The 17,085-nt window shown below is 37.9% G+C and overlaps 1 protein-coding gene across 2 annotated transcripts in view; it reads right to left on the bottom strand.

Annotated features, from left to right (window-relative positions):
• The window catches only part of SPAG17 (sperm associated antigen 17), a 235,344-nt gene that overhangs the window by 57,469 nt on the left and 160,790 nt on the right, over nucleotides 1–17,085 (bottom strand). For both annotated transcript variants that reach the window (XM_047871565.1, XM_047871566.1), the window contains exons 29-31: nucleotides 12,916–13,133; nucleotides 10,915–11,059; nucleotides 9,031–9,185 (exon numbers count right to left, since the gene is read on the bottom strand). In XM_047871565.1, coding sequence (XP_047727521.1) covers nucleotides 9,031–9,185; nucleotides 10,915–11,059; nucleotides 12,916–13,133 — 518 coding nt within the window. The remainder of the gene's footprint in view (nucleotides 1–9,030; nucleotides 9,186–10,914; nucleotides 11,060–12,915; nucleotides 13,134–17,085) is intronic.

Here is a 17,085-nt window from a genome sequence, read left to right as displayed (position 1 = left end):
TTCTGTGTCCTCATAATTTATCTACTCACTTTAATATTTCTTTTGGCACCTTCTTATTTAAGATATTTAATAAGAAAATAATAAAGATATATTTTAATTGAAATAAACACACTTGCCTCTACTCAAAATGTCTGGAATCCTTCATGTTCTTGGGCAAGAAGTAAGTTGAAGAGAGTCAGAAGCTATGGGACAAATGCTTTTAGGAGCTTTTAATTGTCCCCATTCCTCTGGTGGCTGACACAGTCCTTAAGTATTAGCTTTCATGTAAAGATGTGTGGTTCAGATAGACTCATTTTTGACACATAATTCACATACCATAAGTTCACCCTTTTAAAGTATACACTCAGTGGATTTTACTTTATCCAAAAACTTGTGCAAACATTATCAGTAACTTAAGAGCATTTTCGCCATCCCGAAAAGAAACCGTGACAACCACGAGCAGTCACTCTGCATCACTCCTGCCCCTAGCTCCTGGAAACCAGTGGCTATGGACTGCTCTATCTATGAACTTGAATATTTGAGACATTTCATACAAATGGAAGCATGCACTAGGACACGTTTTGTGTCGGCCTTCTTTCACTTAGCATAATATTTTCAAGACTCATCCATGTCATAGTATCACTACTTCATTCTTTTTTATGGATGAATCATATTTCATTGTCTAGATATATCAAATTTTGTTTACTTATGAGTTGATGGACACGTGTTATTCTCACAATCTTGCTATTATTCACAATGCTATCAACATCTGTATACAAGCTTTTGAGTGGACCTACATTTTAATTTCCCTTGGATATCTACCTGGGAGTAGAATTGTTGAGTCAGATGATAACTCTATTTTTAACTTTTTGAGGAACTGTTTTCCAAAGGGATTGCACCATTATGCATTCCTACCAGCAGTGCATGAGGGTTCCAATTTCTCTGCATCCTCCCTAACACTTATTATTGTCTGTCTTTTGTAGTCTAGTCATGTTAGTGGTTGGGAAGTGGTATTTCATCATTGAATTTTTGCAATTCCCTGAAGACTAATGATGTTGAGCATCTTTTCATGTGCTTATTTGTCATGTATATATCTTCTTTGGAGAAATGTCTATTCAAATCCTTGCCCATTAAAAAAATTGGGTTATTAGTCTTCATTGTTGAGTTGTAGTAGTTCTTTATATATTCTGGATACTAGACTATTATCATATATGATTTACAAATAATATCTTCCATTTTATAGGTTGTCTTTCCACTTTCTGGGTGGTGTCCTTTAAAACACACTTTTTTTCACTTTGACAAAGCTTGGGCTTTGGGTGTCATATCTAAGATGCCCTTGTCAAATTCAAGGATATGAAGATTTGCACAATGTTTTCTCCTAAGAGGTCTATAATTTGCATTTTTACAGTTAAGTCCTTGCTGCTTTTGAGTTCATTTCTGTGTGTAGAGTGAGGTACAGGTCCAACTTTATTCACCATTTGTTGAAAGACTATTCTTTCCCCCATTGAGTTATCTTGGCATGCTTGTAAAAAAATTATAGACCACAGGTTGATAAATACTTAGTTCTAGTCTACTGATATATATATGCCTATCCTTATTCTATTAAAATTTTTTTAATGTTTTTATTTTATTTTTGAAAGAGAGAGAGAGAAACAAAGTGCAAGCAGGGGCAGGGCAGAGAGTGAGGGAGACACAGAATCCGAAGCAGGCTCCAGGCTCTGAGCTGTCAGCACAGAGTCCTATGCGGGGCTCAAAACCACGAAGTGTGAGATCATGACCTGAGCAGAAGGCCAATGCTTCACTGACTGAGCCACCCAGGTGCCCCAATGCCTATCCTTTTCTAGAACCACACTGTCTTGATTACTATAGCTTTGCAGTAAGTTTTAAAATCAGGAAGTGTCAGTCATCTAACTTCGTTCTTTTTCGGGATTGTCTTGGTTATTCTGAGTACCTCAAATTTACATAAGGATTTTAGTATCAGCTTATCAATTTTTGCAAAAAAGGCAGCTGGGATGTTGATGAGGAATGTAGGGAGTACTGCAATCTTAACGAGATTAAGACTTCCATAAACTTAGTATGTAATGTTTTTCCATTTATTAAGTTTTCTTTAATTTTGTTCAGTGATATTTTGTAGTTTTCAGTGTTTAAGTCTTATACTTCTCTTATTAAATTTATTTCTAAGTATTTTATTCCTTTTTTTTAAGTCCTCATCACCTCTTTCACCCATCCCCTACCCCCTTGCCTCTGGTAACCATCTGTTTGTTCTCTATAGTTAACAGTGTATTTCTTGTCTTGTCTTTCTCTCTTTTTCCCCCCTATGTTCATCTGTTTTGTTTCTTAAATTCCACATATAAGTGAAATCAGATGGTATTTGTCTTTCTCTGATTGACTTATTTCACTTAGCATTATACTTTCTAGATCCATCCATGTTGTGGCAGATGGCAAGATTTCATTCTTTTTCACGGCTGAGTAATATTCAATTGTATATATACCACATCTTCTTTATCCATTCATCTATTGATGGACACTTGAGCTGCTTCCATAATGTGGCTATTGTAAATAACACTGCAATATCTTTCTGAATTAGGGGTTTTGTAATTTTTGGGTAAATACTCAGTAGTGCATTTACTGGATTGTAGGGTCGTTCTATTTTTAACTCTTTGAGGGAACTCCATAATGTTTTCCACAGTGGCTACACCAGTTGCATTCCTACCAATGGTGCAAAAGTGTTCCTTTTTCTCAACATCCTCACTAACACTTGCTGTTTCTTTTGTTGCTGAGTTTAGCCATTCTGACAGGTGTGAGGTGATAGTTCATCAGAGTTTTGATTTGTATTTCCCTGATGATGAGTGATGTTGAGCATATTTTCATGTATATGTTGGCTATCTGGATGTTGTCTTTGGAAAAATGTCTGTTCATGTCTTCTGCCCATTTTTAAATTGGATGACTTGTTTTTTGTGTGTGTTGAGTTGTGTAAGTTCTTTATATATTCTGGATACTAACTCTTTATCAAATATGTCATTTGCAAATATCTTCTCCCATTCAGTAGGTTTTCTTTTAGTTTTGTTGATTATTTCCTTCACTGTGCAGAAGGAATTTTGATGTCATCCAAACATTTTATTTTTGCTTTTGTTTCCTTTCCCTCAGAAAACATATCTAGAAAAATGTTGCTAGAGCCAATGTCAGAGAAATTACTGCCTGTGCTCCTTCTAGGATTTTTATGGTTTCAGGCCTCACATTTAGGTCTTTAATCCATTTTGAGTTTATTTTTTTTGCATGGTGAAAGAAAGTGCTTGAATTTCATTCTTTTGCATGTAGCTGTCCAGTTTTCCCAATGCCATTTGTGGAACAGAAGTATTTTATTTCTTTTGATGCTACTTTAAATGGAATTATTTTATAAATTTCAATTTTGGATTGTTCATTGTTAATGTAGAAAATACAGGGGCGCCTGGGTGGCTCAGTCAGTTAGGCGGCCAACTTCGGCTCAGGTCATGATCTCGCGGTCCGTGAGTTCGATCCCCGCGCCGGGCTCTGTGCTGACAGCTCAGAGCCTGGAGCCTGTTTCAGATTCTGTGTCTCCCTCTCTCTGACCCTCCCCCGTTCATGCTCTGTCTCGCTCTGTCTCAAAAATAAATAAATGTTAAAAAAAATTAAAAAAAAAAGAAAATACAATTGATTTTTGTATATTGATCTTACACCTTGCTGAACTTTTTTTATTAGTTCTAATGGTGTGTGTGTGTGTGTGTGTGTGTATGTGTGTGTGTGTGTGTGTGTGTGTGTGTACATTGAATTCCTGGTGGATTGTATTCCTAAGAATTTTCTAAATACATTTTTTCATCATCTTAAAAAAAAAAGAAAATCTTTTACTTCTTTCTTTTCAATTTGCTTGCACATTATTTGTTTTTATTGTCTGATTGTCTTGGTTATAGCAATCAGTACAATGTTGAGTTAGAAGGGTGAGAGCAAACATTCATGTCCCATGTCTGATCTTAGGGGAAATTTTACCAATAAGGATGCTCTTTGTTAGCTATGGTGTTGTTTTTGTTTTGTTTTGTTTTGTTTGTTTGTTTTTAGTAGATGCCCTTTATCAGGTTGAAGAAGTTTCCTTCTATTCCTACCGCTTTGAGGTTTTTTTTTTTTTAATCATGAAAGGGCTTTGAATTATGTAGAATGCTTTTTCTGAGTCTTATTTGGATAATCATATGGTTTATGTCCTTTATTCTATTAACATAGTATATTATATTGATTTTTTTCATCTTGAACCAACCTTGCATTCTGGGGATAAATCCTCCTTGGTGACAATGTATAATCCTTTTTACATGTTGCTGGGTTCAGTTGGTTAGCATTTTCTTGAGGATTTTTATCTATGTTCATAATAAACATTGGTCTGGAGTTTTCTTGTGATGACTTTGTCTTGTTGTAATATCAGTGTAATATGTACATGCTAGCATTAGTTGAGAAGTGATTCCTCCTCTTCTATATATTGGAAGAGTTTGGGAAAATTATTCACCGTTAATTCTTCCATAAATATTTGGTAGAATTCACCAGTGAAGCCATCTGGACCTGGGTTTCTTTGCGTGTTATGCGTTAAAATTACCAATTAAATCTCTTTACTTGTTATAGGTCTATTCTAACTTTTTAGTTCTTCTTGACTCAGTTTTGGTAGTTTGTACCTTTCCAGAAATTTATCTTTTTCATCTATGGTATCTAATCTGTTGGTATTCATAGTATTTCCTTATAATCTTTTTCATTTCTGTAAGGATAAAAATGTTTTCTCTTTCATTCCTAAATCTAGTAATTTGGGTGTCCCCTCTCTCTCTTTCTCTCTCTCTGTCTAGCTAAAGGTTTTGTTGACCTTTTCTATTCTGTTCTTTCATTTATTTCTATTCTTATCTATTTTTTACTTCTATATGCTTGCTTTTAGTTTCCCTTCTTTTTTCTAGGTTCTTAGGGTGGAAGTTTAGGTTATTGATTTGAAATCTTCTTTCTTAGTATACACATTTAGACATATAAAGCTGTAATTTTCCTCTATGCATTGCTTTAGCTGCATTGCATAAGCTTTGGTATGTTAAGCTTTTAATTTCAGTCATCTCAAAGAAATCTCTGTGATTTCTTCTTTGTGTTAAGTTTCACATATTTGTGGATTCCCCAAACTTCTTTCTGATTTTTAATTTAATTCCGTGGTGGTGGTAGAACATATTTTGTATGATTTTGAACGTTTTAAATCTACTGAGACTTGTTTTGTGGTGACAATGTTGTCTTTCCTAGAGAATATTCCATGTGCACTTGAGAATAACGCATTTTGTTGTTGAGTGGAGTGTTCTATAGAGGTCTAGTGGGTCTCATTGGCTTATTCTGGTGTTTAAGTCTTTTATTTTGACTTGTTGACTTGTTTTGTGGTGACAATGTTGTCTTTCCTAGAGAATATTCCATGTGCACTTGAGAATAACGCATTTTGTTGTTGAGTGGAGTGTTCTATAGAGGTCTAGTGGGTCTCATTGGCTTATTCTGGTGTTTAAGTCTTTTATTTTTCTTTTATCATTCACTTTTATGGTATATTGCTCAATCTATTACTGAAAATGGGCTACTAAAGCTTCCAATTATTGTTGAATGGTCTATTTCTTCTTTTAACTATGCCAGTCTTTACCATTTAAAATAAGACATTTTAAATTGTATAATGTACAACTCTGGAAATATTCATGTTGTTGGGAAAATAAGTAAAGTTCTGCACCATACGATGGCCCACGGGACTAACATAAGGTCTAGAGACTCCTCTTCCAGGTTCTTCTTCCTGCCCTGCTTGTCTGCAGTCAAGTAATTTGCCTGCACCAAATTACTACTAATGCAGAATGCGGAAGTAACAAAAGATAAATTGTCCCCCATGCTTGTGCTCAGGACTCAGATCTCTGGAGAAGGACCTCCTCTGAGCCCGCTGGTGTAAAATAAAACTCTGATCCATCAAGATTCTGAGTGCCACTTGGTTTTTCCACCAGTGATCCAGCCTGGTTCCATAACAATGTGTTTAGGAACTGTGTTGTTCAGTGCTTAATATGTTTATAATTGTTATGTTTCCTTGATGGATTACTCCTTTTATCATCAGAACATAACCTCTTTGTCTCTGGTAATATTTTATTGTAAAGTCTATTTTGTCTGAATTAGCACAGACACTCTAGTTCCCTTTCAATTACTTAATCTAGGTCTATCTATTTTCAGCCTTTTCCCTTCAACCTATTTGTGTCTTTGACCATATAAGTGTATCTGTTGTAAAGAGCATATATTTGGATCATGTTTTTAAATCCATCCTTCCAATATCTGCTTTTTTATTGGATTGTTTATACTGAGAAGGTCAGAATTACATCTTCCAATTTTCATTTGTTTTCTATATGCCTTATGCTTCTTTTTCCTCTCAATTCATCCATTACTGCCTTCTTTTGTTTTAAACAGATATTTCCAGTGTGCCCTTTTAGTTCCCCTATTGTTTCTTTTACTATATATTTTCAGTTATTTTCTTAAAGTTTCTTGAGGATCACAAATAACGTCTTAATTTATAATCATCTAATGTACTTAATACTAACTTAATTTCAATATTATATAAAGTCATTGTTCCTATATAGCTCTATTCCTTCCCTCTCCTCTTTGTGTTATTATTGTTAAAGAAAATTACATCTTTATATGTTATAAGTGCATATTCTTTGGAATCTAGAAAGCCACATTCACGTGCAGGACTGTGTGCATGCCCAGAAAATAACTCTGAAAGCCCTAATCTTTCACCCTTGCTGATAAAGAGGATCTGCATAAGCAGGGAGTGAAGGCTAAGTAGAGCGAGCTTTCTCTAGCTTCCAGCTGGAACACTGGAAAAAATACTGCAGCATGCAGACCGAACCCTCAGTAGAGGATGATTCCAAGCAATATGTCAGAGCTTTTCAAAGCCTTCTAAGGACTTCTGTTCCCCAGCTGTTGCTTTTAATGTTTTTGTTTATCCTCTTCTTTGTTATTGGCACTTCCGGCAGCCGTAATGTTAACTTACCACTGTTCGGGGAGAAGTCTGTTTGTAGTGAGTAAGCTCAGAGTCAGATGAAACAAAGACAATACTTGCAAATGGGGTTTCCAGGGAACTGCCAGACAGGTCAACAATGACAATATTTTGTGGTGGGACTTTTGGGGAGCTCTAAGTCTATTCTTCCTCTTTAAGTGGATGCTGGCATGCTGGTTTTCATTGCTATCATGAATGTGAGGGTGTTGATTTTCAAGGTTATCATGAAGCTAGGGGAGGGGAGGGGAATATGGCAAGTGAAATCACCAGGAATCTTGCCGTCCTTCCTGAGAATGAGTCTTTGTCTTTCTTTGTTTTTCTGATTGTTGTAATCCTTTGGTTAATTTTCAGCGTTCTGAAAAAGTTGATTTTGACAATATTTTCAGTTTTCTAGTTGTTTTTATGGAGTAGTGTACTTCTGGAGGTCCTTACTCCACCATTCTGGAAGTGTCTCATACTGACTATACGAACTGTTATACCTGCTTCTTGTCTGATGCTTTGGTTAACCTTTTTGTGCTGCTAAGGAACAATGGTGGACAATACCAAGCTCTACCTCTCTTTTTATACATTACCCAAAATCCAGCCTCGCTTATCATCTGCCCATTGTCCTAATGCTGGTGAGTGAGGAAGTGATGACCAACCCATTTGGGGGGGGGGTGCAGAAGGCATGCCATCTTTCAGTTCTATACAACTAGAGAACTATAATAGGTGCTGGTAAATTTATTTGGAGTTTTGTTGTTGTTGTTGTTTTTTCTTTTTTTCCAGTTGGGAACTAAGGTCTGTGTATTTCTCAATCAGGAGTGATTGGCCTTCCAATCCTTTCTCGGGCTGTGTTTTGGGAGATTGAGCAAACCTGGGAGGAACAAGTGACTACATAACAGTGGCAGACACTCAATGTCTCTAAGTTGGATCTCTTTTCTGTTTGGGTCTCTTCCTCCAGTGCCAACTGTCATTGGTTCTAAAATTCCTTTGCCCTCATAGTTGTAACCATTAGAGTTTGGGACTATGATAAAAACAAAAGGCAAAAGCTGGCCTTATCACAGAATCTTAGGGGATTCTCATGACCTCTGGTGGCACACATGGTACTAGATTGTGGATGCTGCCAATCTGCCGAAAAAAATGGACATTCTGAATGTTGTAGAAGAAAAATTGCGCCCCTTAGCCAACTGCAACACTTTACAGTCACGTCTCACTTTCAGCACCTGCCTTGCCCCATAACAGTCTATACTGGAAGAAGAGGGAGAGAAAGGTGGGCATGGGGGGAGAATGAACTGGCCTCCAGCAGCTTCCACAGTAACAAATGAGCTCTATGTCCATCATCTTCAGGCTTTGAGCTGTCAGCATCCGGTGACATTGTGTCTGACATCCTGGCACTTGTGTGTCTTCTCCAGCAAGCAGAATGATAAGGGCAAATCCTTCTAAGGCTAAAGGGGCTGCAGGCTGACACTGGGTGGTTGTGATTAATAGGGAAATGTAGGGAGGTACAGGAGCTGCTGACAATGTTTCTCCCTGACCCTTCAAGAACAAACTGCCCTCCTAGGACCGCACAGGCCTTATGCTCCCCGCCCCCCATCCTGTCAGGACATTAGGTAGAGTGAAGGCGGGCTGGAGATGGGAAGGACGGGAGAATATGAATGAGGTCAGAGGACGCAGGAGGTGAAGCCGGTCGGGTAGGCACAGGAGAGACCACATGAGGGTGCCTGCCACCTACCACATAAAAGATCCCCAACAACTACATTCTGGTTTAAAACCTTGATCCAAAAATGCCAAAGCATTGTAAGACAAGCGGGACTGTTGTTGTTGTTGTTGTTGTTTTGTTTTGTTTTTGTTTCTTTCTGCAATGGATTGTCAGAAGAAGGTGAACAAGTAAAAAAGAGATTGAGAAATGTGTTCTAAGAACATGAGACAAAAGGAACATCAGCCATACATGGCAGGCACGTTCACCGCCCCAGAGCAGTGGGTTCGCTTAGTTGAATGGACGCTTGTCTCTGGCACCCCTCATTTCCCCACAGACCCACCTGATACGTTCCCTGTGGTTTTGCGATAATAGACGTCCCGTCCCCAAAGGTGGCACAGCAGCTACTGTCCTCGCAGTTGGTGATGACAGTGGCAAAGTGTGCATTTTCGATCCGCATGCACTTCACCTGCCTGGTGACCGTTTGAGGACTTTCAGCTGCAAGCAAGTGCAAGGTAAGCAGATGTGACAGGATGCACACATTGGGAAACACGCCCACCTGCTGGGTTTGTTCCTGTCTCCTGGCCCCTGGACTAGCGGTGGGGACGGGTGCTGAGGACTCACACCACAGGGCTGGTGTGTGTGGCCCACTCACTGTCAACAGAGTCGTTCTTCCAGAACAACTCTTCCTACTTAATTTAGTGTGCTATTTTGTTCTACTATGTTTATTTTGAGAAATTGAAAACACCCAGAGGAGCATAAATTATAATTGAATTATTCATATACTCACCAATCAAAAGGTACACTTGTCAGTGTTTTACCGTATTTGTTTCAACATTTTTCATACGTACACAAGAGAAAAATCACAGGTGAGTTGAAGTTCACTTTTCTCCTGGTCCCTGGGTTTACTCCTTTCTCTTGAAATCTATTTTTATCTTTTATATAAATATGTGTATCAAAAATAATGTATAATCTTTTGTGGGCTTTACATATGCGTAGATTATATATCACTGTATGTATCATTCTGCACCTACTTTTTTGTACTTAACATTGCTCTGAGAACTTCAGCCCTCTTGATATACAGGTGTGTGGCTATATATGTGTGGATATACTTCATTCCTTTTAACTACTGTATAGTATTCCTTTATAAGATTGTACTGCCTTCTATTTTCCTATTCTGCTGTTGATGGCCATTTATTTACCAGTATTTTGATATTGGACTTGGATTTGCAAGTAATGCCCTGAACACGTTTCCTTGGACAAGTGTGTAAGAGGAAGAGGAAGTGAAGTGGAGTTAGTGCATCGTATGATAGGCACATTAAATTGCCCTCTCCGGTGGCTCTTCTAATGTTCCCTCTAACCAGTGGGGTAGGAAGGTTGTTCTTTTCCCATTCACTTGCCAATTTTGTCGCACTTAGTTTGGCGACATTTAATGAAGCATTTAATGCACTGAACAAATAAACTCTGGAATTAAAGAAAAGGGAGTCAGAGAATAATTTGACTTTAAAAATCTTAAGAGGCGCCTGGGTGGCTCAGTTGGTGAAGCATCCGACTTTGGCTCAGGTCATGATCTTGCAGTTTGTGAGTTCGAGCCCCCGCTTGTTTTTCTCTCACACCATCTCTCTGATGAGAGGCGTGTTCAGAACTGAAGGAGGACCTGAGGCCACCTGTATGCAGATCAGATTCCTTAACGATTAATGGAAACAGGTGTGAGTGCTAATGTCCAGGGCAATTGAGTCATGATTATTTACTTTTAATTGCCACCAATCTAGACCAGTCTAGGTTTTAGTGGTGAAAATAGAAAAAGGTGCTATTGCTATCTACAGCCAGCTAGGGCTTTTATCACTCCCGTGTCTGTTGAGGGTAAAGATTGTAACTACAGAACCTAAGAGGCTCCGCTCTTGACTGTGCACGCACTCTTTGGTTGACAGAGTTCTTCAAAAAAATATTTTTCCTGTGTGTGTTAATAAGAGCAGTGAGGCTCCTCCTTGTCTTATTCTAAAGACATCAAATATTTGGGGCACCTGGGTGACTCAGTGGGCTGGGTGACCAACTGCTGATTTCGACTCGGGTCATGATCCTAGGGTCATGGGATTGAGCCCCATGTTGGGCTCTGTGCTGAGCATGGAGCCTGCTTGGGATTCTCTCTCCCTCTGCCCCACTCATGCTCTCTCTCTTTCTCTCGCTCTCTCTCAAAATAAAAAAGCAAAAGCAAAGGATAACTTACTTATTTCTTGATCATCCGGAGGAGTAATATGGTCTTCATAAACTTGATAAAAGGTTGTGATTCTAGTACCATCAGCATGATCCACTATCCGAGTACCATCTTTCTTTTCCACAATGATCACTCTGTCTTCTCGAGTTATCATGACCTGAACATACAAAGGCAGAGCATGATCATTTGGTCAGGTGGGTTAATCCCAAGTGCGTTTATTTTTATGCCTCATTGAATATCATCAAAATCCTGGTTATCTGTTTATAAGCTAAAGTTTTATCTCATCTACTTGGACAAAGCTTTACAACAATTCCTAGGAGGCGGGCAATGCTATCCCCATTTTGTGGATGATGGAAGTTAGGCTTGGAGAAGTTAAGAAATTTGCTCGAGGTCACTCAGCAAATGTCAGGGCTGGTGTCGACTAAGGCTGTTTGACTTGAACACTGATGCTCCCTCCATTGTCATGTATTTGTGAATGAAAAGTTAGTATCAGGACTGGCCTGGCCGAGTTCTGTCTGGGAACATGACCCCAGGTTCTGCCTCCTTGAAAATTATAGGTTTAAAGTAAGCATGGCCTGCTGAGGCTGCCTTTCCTATGCCAATCTTGGCCTAATGTCATCAGAACAGAAGGTGAATCATGCTCTTAACCACCATGTTCTGCAGAAGTATTCCTCATTGTACATACTGGTTGAGAGTTCCAAGGATAAGAACCTAAAATAATGAATAGTGTACATTTCTTCCTCATATATAGTGATTTCTGCCTACTATAAAGAGATAAGAAGGCAATTATCACCTGCTTCCAACAGCCCCAGACATTTGAGTCAAAAAACAGCTGATAAACCCACTCTCACACCCATCTGGACTCTTTGGTGAAATATTGTGGCCCTTACAGTTAGGACAGTACAAGTTAGAAAATACTCAATGGTTGAATTATATATTATAGAATTTGCAATTATTGCCAATTGAACACCATGATTGAAATATGTATTATATAAATTGCTATTATTGCCAATTGGACACCATCTGTGAAAGGAAGGGGAAGGAAGCATGAACGGGCAGAGGCAGAAGCTGAGCTGTGGCACAGACCCGACAAAGCCTCAGCCAACTGGCAGGAGCTCGGGAGCCAGTATCCCCTGCCCCAGTGTCCCAAGTCTGGTAGCAGGAGCCAGATTGGCATACCCCTGCCTCACTCAGTCACTGCACGCAGCTACCTTGGAACCATGTGAGTCAGGCAAAGCAACTCTCTGCAACTGAGGCAGATGCAGAAAGACCTGAGAGCTGCCCAAGTGGAATCCAACACTTCCTGGATATACTCTTGACCACATTACTTAACTTGCAGAGGCCCAATTTCCTCATCAGTGTCATATAATATTCATTGGTGCAAAGACTGAATGAGATAGTGTACACAAAACTCCAAATCCCTAACAGAAATCCCGGCACACAGAAGGTGCTACTGTTCATCCCAGAAGTTTCGATTTCTTATCATTAATCAAACCATTATTTTCTGTACCACTCATTTGTCACTTATTCTTAGGCCACAAATAAAATCTTTTGTACAGTTGCTCTGGAGTGTTGCTAAATTCTTGAATTATTTAATGTGAGTATCTCCTTAAATATACCATACATACTTTGCAGTCAAGGATCACGAGCAAATTTCTAGCATTCATCCCAGCTGCACAGAAAGAAGTAGGAACCAAGCACAGCCCAACTTCTAGAAGATAAGACATACACACAAATACATTCAACATAAAGAAACACGTGACACAATCTTCTAAGTGTTAAATGTGGTACATTCATGATCTGTTTCTCATTTCAAAAATTATTATTTCATGGCACGTTACGTTAGTCAAATAAACCACCCAGTGTTTTTGTGTTTGGGAAGACAGGTCCGTGTGTTCATCCATCCACCTAGTTACCAGTTACAGAAAACTAATTATTTGCCAGGCACTCTTCTATGTGTTTCAGAGCTCTAATGACTTATAAAAATTTGCAATATACAATAGTTTGCCATACCGTTCCACTGACAGGATCTGTGGCCTTAAAGAGTAATAATGGGGTCATGTCTGCGATTCTTTCCAGTCCTCTGGTGCCAATCCGATTTCCTTCAGGTGTGGTTGTAAACCAGGTGCCTACATGAACGTCTACAGGAGTTACTGCTTGAACCGTCTCTGGGTGAGGTTCATGGCTTTCATTCTTATGTGCCATTGATGACTGATTTTTGTGACTTTTTCCTGTAGAAGTTCAAGTAAAATCAAACACAATGTAACTATAATATCAATTACATAAATTACTAAGTTTTAACACACTGTACCTCAGACACTGTGGCATAGAAATTCTATGTAGTATTCATCAGTTATATTATTTTTCAAGTGGAAAAATATATCAAGTTATGCACTTGAACCTTGGCCGGATTCCCACCACCTCTCCCCAAATAGACACATGCATATACAGCTCACCCTCTATGGCACGATACCTATTTGGTCAACTGCTGTGTACCTTTGAGTATTGCTTATAGCTCCCTGGATTCCAGATTTGGGGCTCTGTACCCTGGTTTTTAAAGCCTACCTTTGCTCCCTACCTTTGACTCCTTCTTTTGACTTACTTAACTCTAGCATTATATGAGATTTTTAACTCTTCATTCCCCTGATTTTGTCATTTTGTTAGTCACAGATAGGAGACAGCTTTCTTCAGCCCTGGATCTGGAGAACTTTACCAATCAGGCATATATCCTTGGCCTCTCACTAGGGGAGAGGGTTTGTAGTGTTCGACTACTCCACTGATAATCATCTGATGCATATCTCATCCCTATCCCTCCCTACCACGATCTATTTGGAAGACAGTGATGAAAAAGCCCTCAAGGAACTCTGAATAATGTCTCAATGCCTTTTTCAGGATAGATTTGCTCCATTGGTATAAATAATAATAAGTGATCTGTAGATGAAATTTGCCCATGTTATCAAACCTCAATGATGAAGTGAATTCAGACCCAGAAGCAAATTACAAGAAAAGATAGTAAAGGATTGTTAACTCTTGGAAGATTCCTCAGAGTCAGAGTATGAAATGTGCATCAGAGCATCGATCCTGGACTAATATGCAGACTCAGCTAATGGGAAGACCCAAATAAGACAGATACCATTGCCCTAGGATTTAATTTGGACTTACTTCTATTTCCAGAGCATTAAAAGAGCACTGAAAGATAGACCTGTAGAAATTATTTCGAATGAATCTCAGAGAGTCAAAACGATAGAAATAATAAAAGAGAGGTAAAAATCTCTAATACATGCTTAATTAGAATTCTAAAAGAAGAGAAAAAAAGGAACAGAAACAATATTTGAGGAGGTAACTATTGAGAACTTTCCAGAATCAATGAAAGATATTAACCCAGAGATTTAAGAACCTCAATGTATACTAACTGGATAAATAAAAAGAAATCCACACCCAGCTAAACTGTATTGAAATTATAATAAAAAAGAAAATATATTCAAGGCAGTTAGATTATCTTCACAGCAATAGCAATTAGACTGACAGCCAATTTTTCGACATCATCACTGGAAGCAAGAAGAGTATAGAGAATTTTTGTGAATATACTGAGAGAAAACATCTGTCAATCCAGAATTCTGTACCAAGTGAAATTATCATCCAAGGATGAAGACAACATAAACACATTTTTTGGGAAGCTATCTGTTATACGATAAATGGATTAGAAGCTCCGGTAAAAAGACAAAAATTATCAAACTGAATTTTAAAAATATTACCCTATAAGTTGCTCACAAGAGATACATTTAAACATAAACCACAGAAAGTAAAATAAAATATGAAAAAGTTACACTGTAAAGGGATTAATAGCTGGTGTGTCTATAATAATATAATAATATAACATAATAAGATAAGCAAAATACAATTTTTCCCTCATAGAATAGACATTAGGGCAAAAAAGAATCCTAGAACAAAAAACCACTGCATTCTGATAAAATGTTAAATTCACCACAAAGATATTATAATTTTTAAATTTATAAGTATCTAAAACCATATCCTCAAAGTATATAAATAAAAATTGGACAGAACTATTCAAAAGATGTAATAATTTCAGAAATAAAGAAGTAAAGATTAAATTATAAGGAGTATAGCACTGAGTAGACTAGTCTACCCTTATTTAAACATACTTCTGCTGAAACAAATTGTTATAGCAGATTAAAAATATCTGTGAAGTTATACAATACTGGTTGGTAAATTTGACCTGTAGAGCAAATATGGTTTGCTGTATGTTTTTGTATAGTCTGTGAAGTAACACTTCTTTTGACGTTTCTATATAATTAACAAATCAAAAGAATAATAATACCTTGTGATACGTGAAAATTACATGAAATTCAAATTTTAGTGTTCATAAGTAAGTTTTATTTAAACACAATACAGCATGCTCATTTGATTATGTATTGTCTATGGCTACTTTCATGTAATAAGGGCAGAGTTGAGTAGTTGTGACAGAGATAATACAGCTCACAAGGTCTAAGTCAAATATTTACTATCTTGTCCTTTGCAGAGAAGTTTGCTGAACTTGAAAATGGACCAGACAACACAACCAACAGGTTTGATCTAATAGACATAAAGAGAACACTATACTCAATAACTACAGGATACATGCCCTTCCAATCACACACAGACTTTTTACAACACTTGCCCATATATGAGGCTATACATCATGTTTTGACAAATTTCAAAAGATTAGTTAAAAATCAATTATTAAAAAAAAACCTAGAAACCTTCATAGTTTTGGAAATTTAAAAACATTATGGGTCAAAAAGGAGGTCATTATGGAAATTAGAAAATATTTAGAGCTAAAAATAAAGAAAATACTAAAGAGTATTTCTTGTGAGATGGGAGAAATACTTCTGGAATGGCAAGAAAGGACCTTCAAAAAACCATTCTTCCATCAAAACAGTGAGAGCACTGGGAAAAAATGATCAAAGTCAACTCTTTCAGAACTCTGGATATAAACCAAAGAATTGCAACAATCCAAGAAACAATTCAAGGAAACAGTTGAATCTCAGTAAGAATAACTGCTTTGTGTTGTTATAACTTGTCCAATTCTCACCCTTCATCCGCACCCACCCCCCTCCATGCCCTCCACCCGATCTCCAGCTCTGCAGTAACCTTGAAAAACAGTAGCCTTGGAGTTATAGTAGCTGTGACAATCTGGCAGCCACTGGAGGGGGCAGATAGGCCTGCATTTCTCTCTAAAAGCCCCATTCCCAAAGACTTGTCATTGCTTGACTTCTCTGAAAACTCCCTGAAAATCCTCACCCTGACCTGGGTCAGAATTCGCTCATTATAAACCACCTTTTCCTGGGGCTTCTGCTGAAACAGTCAGTGGTGATTGTTCACAACGTGGCTGTCTAAAGCAGCAGTAACAGTTGGGGCAAAAAAGAGGCTGACCTAAAAACTTAAAAGGAAAAGCTAGAGAATGAGATGACCAAAAGGACTTTGAAAAACTCTGTCATTTTCCTAGGAATCTAGAAGGCCACATGTACATGCAGGATTGTACTCACGTCCGAGAAACACCTGAGAAACACGGGCTGAGTTTGAGGCTAAGGCTAGGGTCTCAACTGCGAGAGCGATGAAGGAATGCCCCAGTAAGCACACACATCTCCTTGGCAAAGGCTGGGAGACTTGGTTTGAGGCATGTAAGGGAACCCCTGCCTAATCACTACCTGACTACTGGGCTAACAGAGCAAAAACTTCAGTAGCTACACAGGACAAAGGAAAGAGATTCGCAAGAACAAGTTCAGTAAAGTCACTAAACAAACAGCAATAACAGCAACAACAACAAACACTGGGGGTTAGGATCTTATTTCCAGAGTTGCTGCAAAACAAAAAAAGGGTAGAATAAGAAAGGTCAGCAAGATTTTAAGATATTAGCTCAAAATACAACCAAAAAAAAATCAGTTATATTGGTATACACCATCAATGAACAATCCAAAAATAAAGAAACAATTCCATTTATAATAGGATCAAGAAGAATAAGACACTTAGGAAAAATTTAACAAAACAATTGTAATAATTGTACACCAAAAACTATAAGACAGTATGGATTGCAATTAAAGAAGTTCTAAATAAGTGGAAAGATATCCCAAGTTCATGAATTAGGGACAATATTGTTGCGATGTCAATACTCTCAGAATTTAG

This window comes from Prionailurus viverrinus, chromosome C1, assembly GCF_022837055.1.
Source record: "Prionailurus viverrinus isolate Anna chromosome C1, UM_Priviv_1.0, whole genome shotgun sequence".
NCBI classification, from domain to species: Eukaryota; Metazoa; Chordata; class Mammalia; order Carnivora; family Felidae; genus Prionailurus; species Prionailurus viverrinus.
This window is presented reverse-complemented; position numbering and strand designations above follow the sequence as displayed.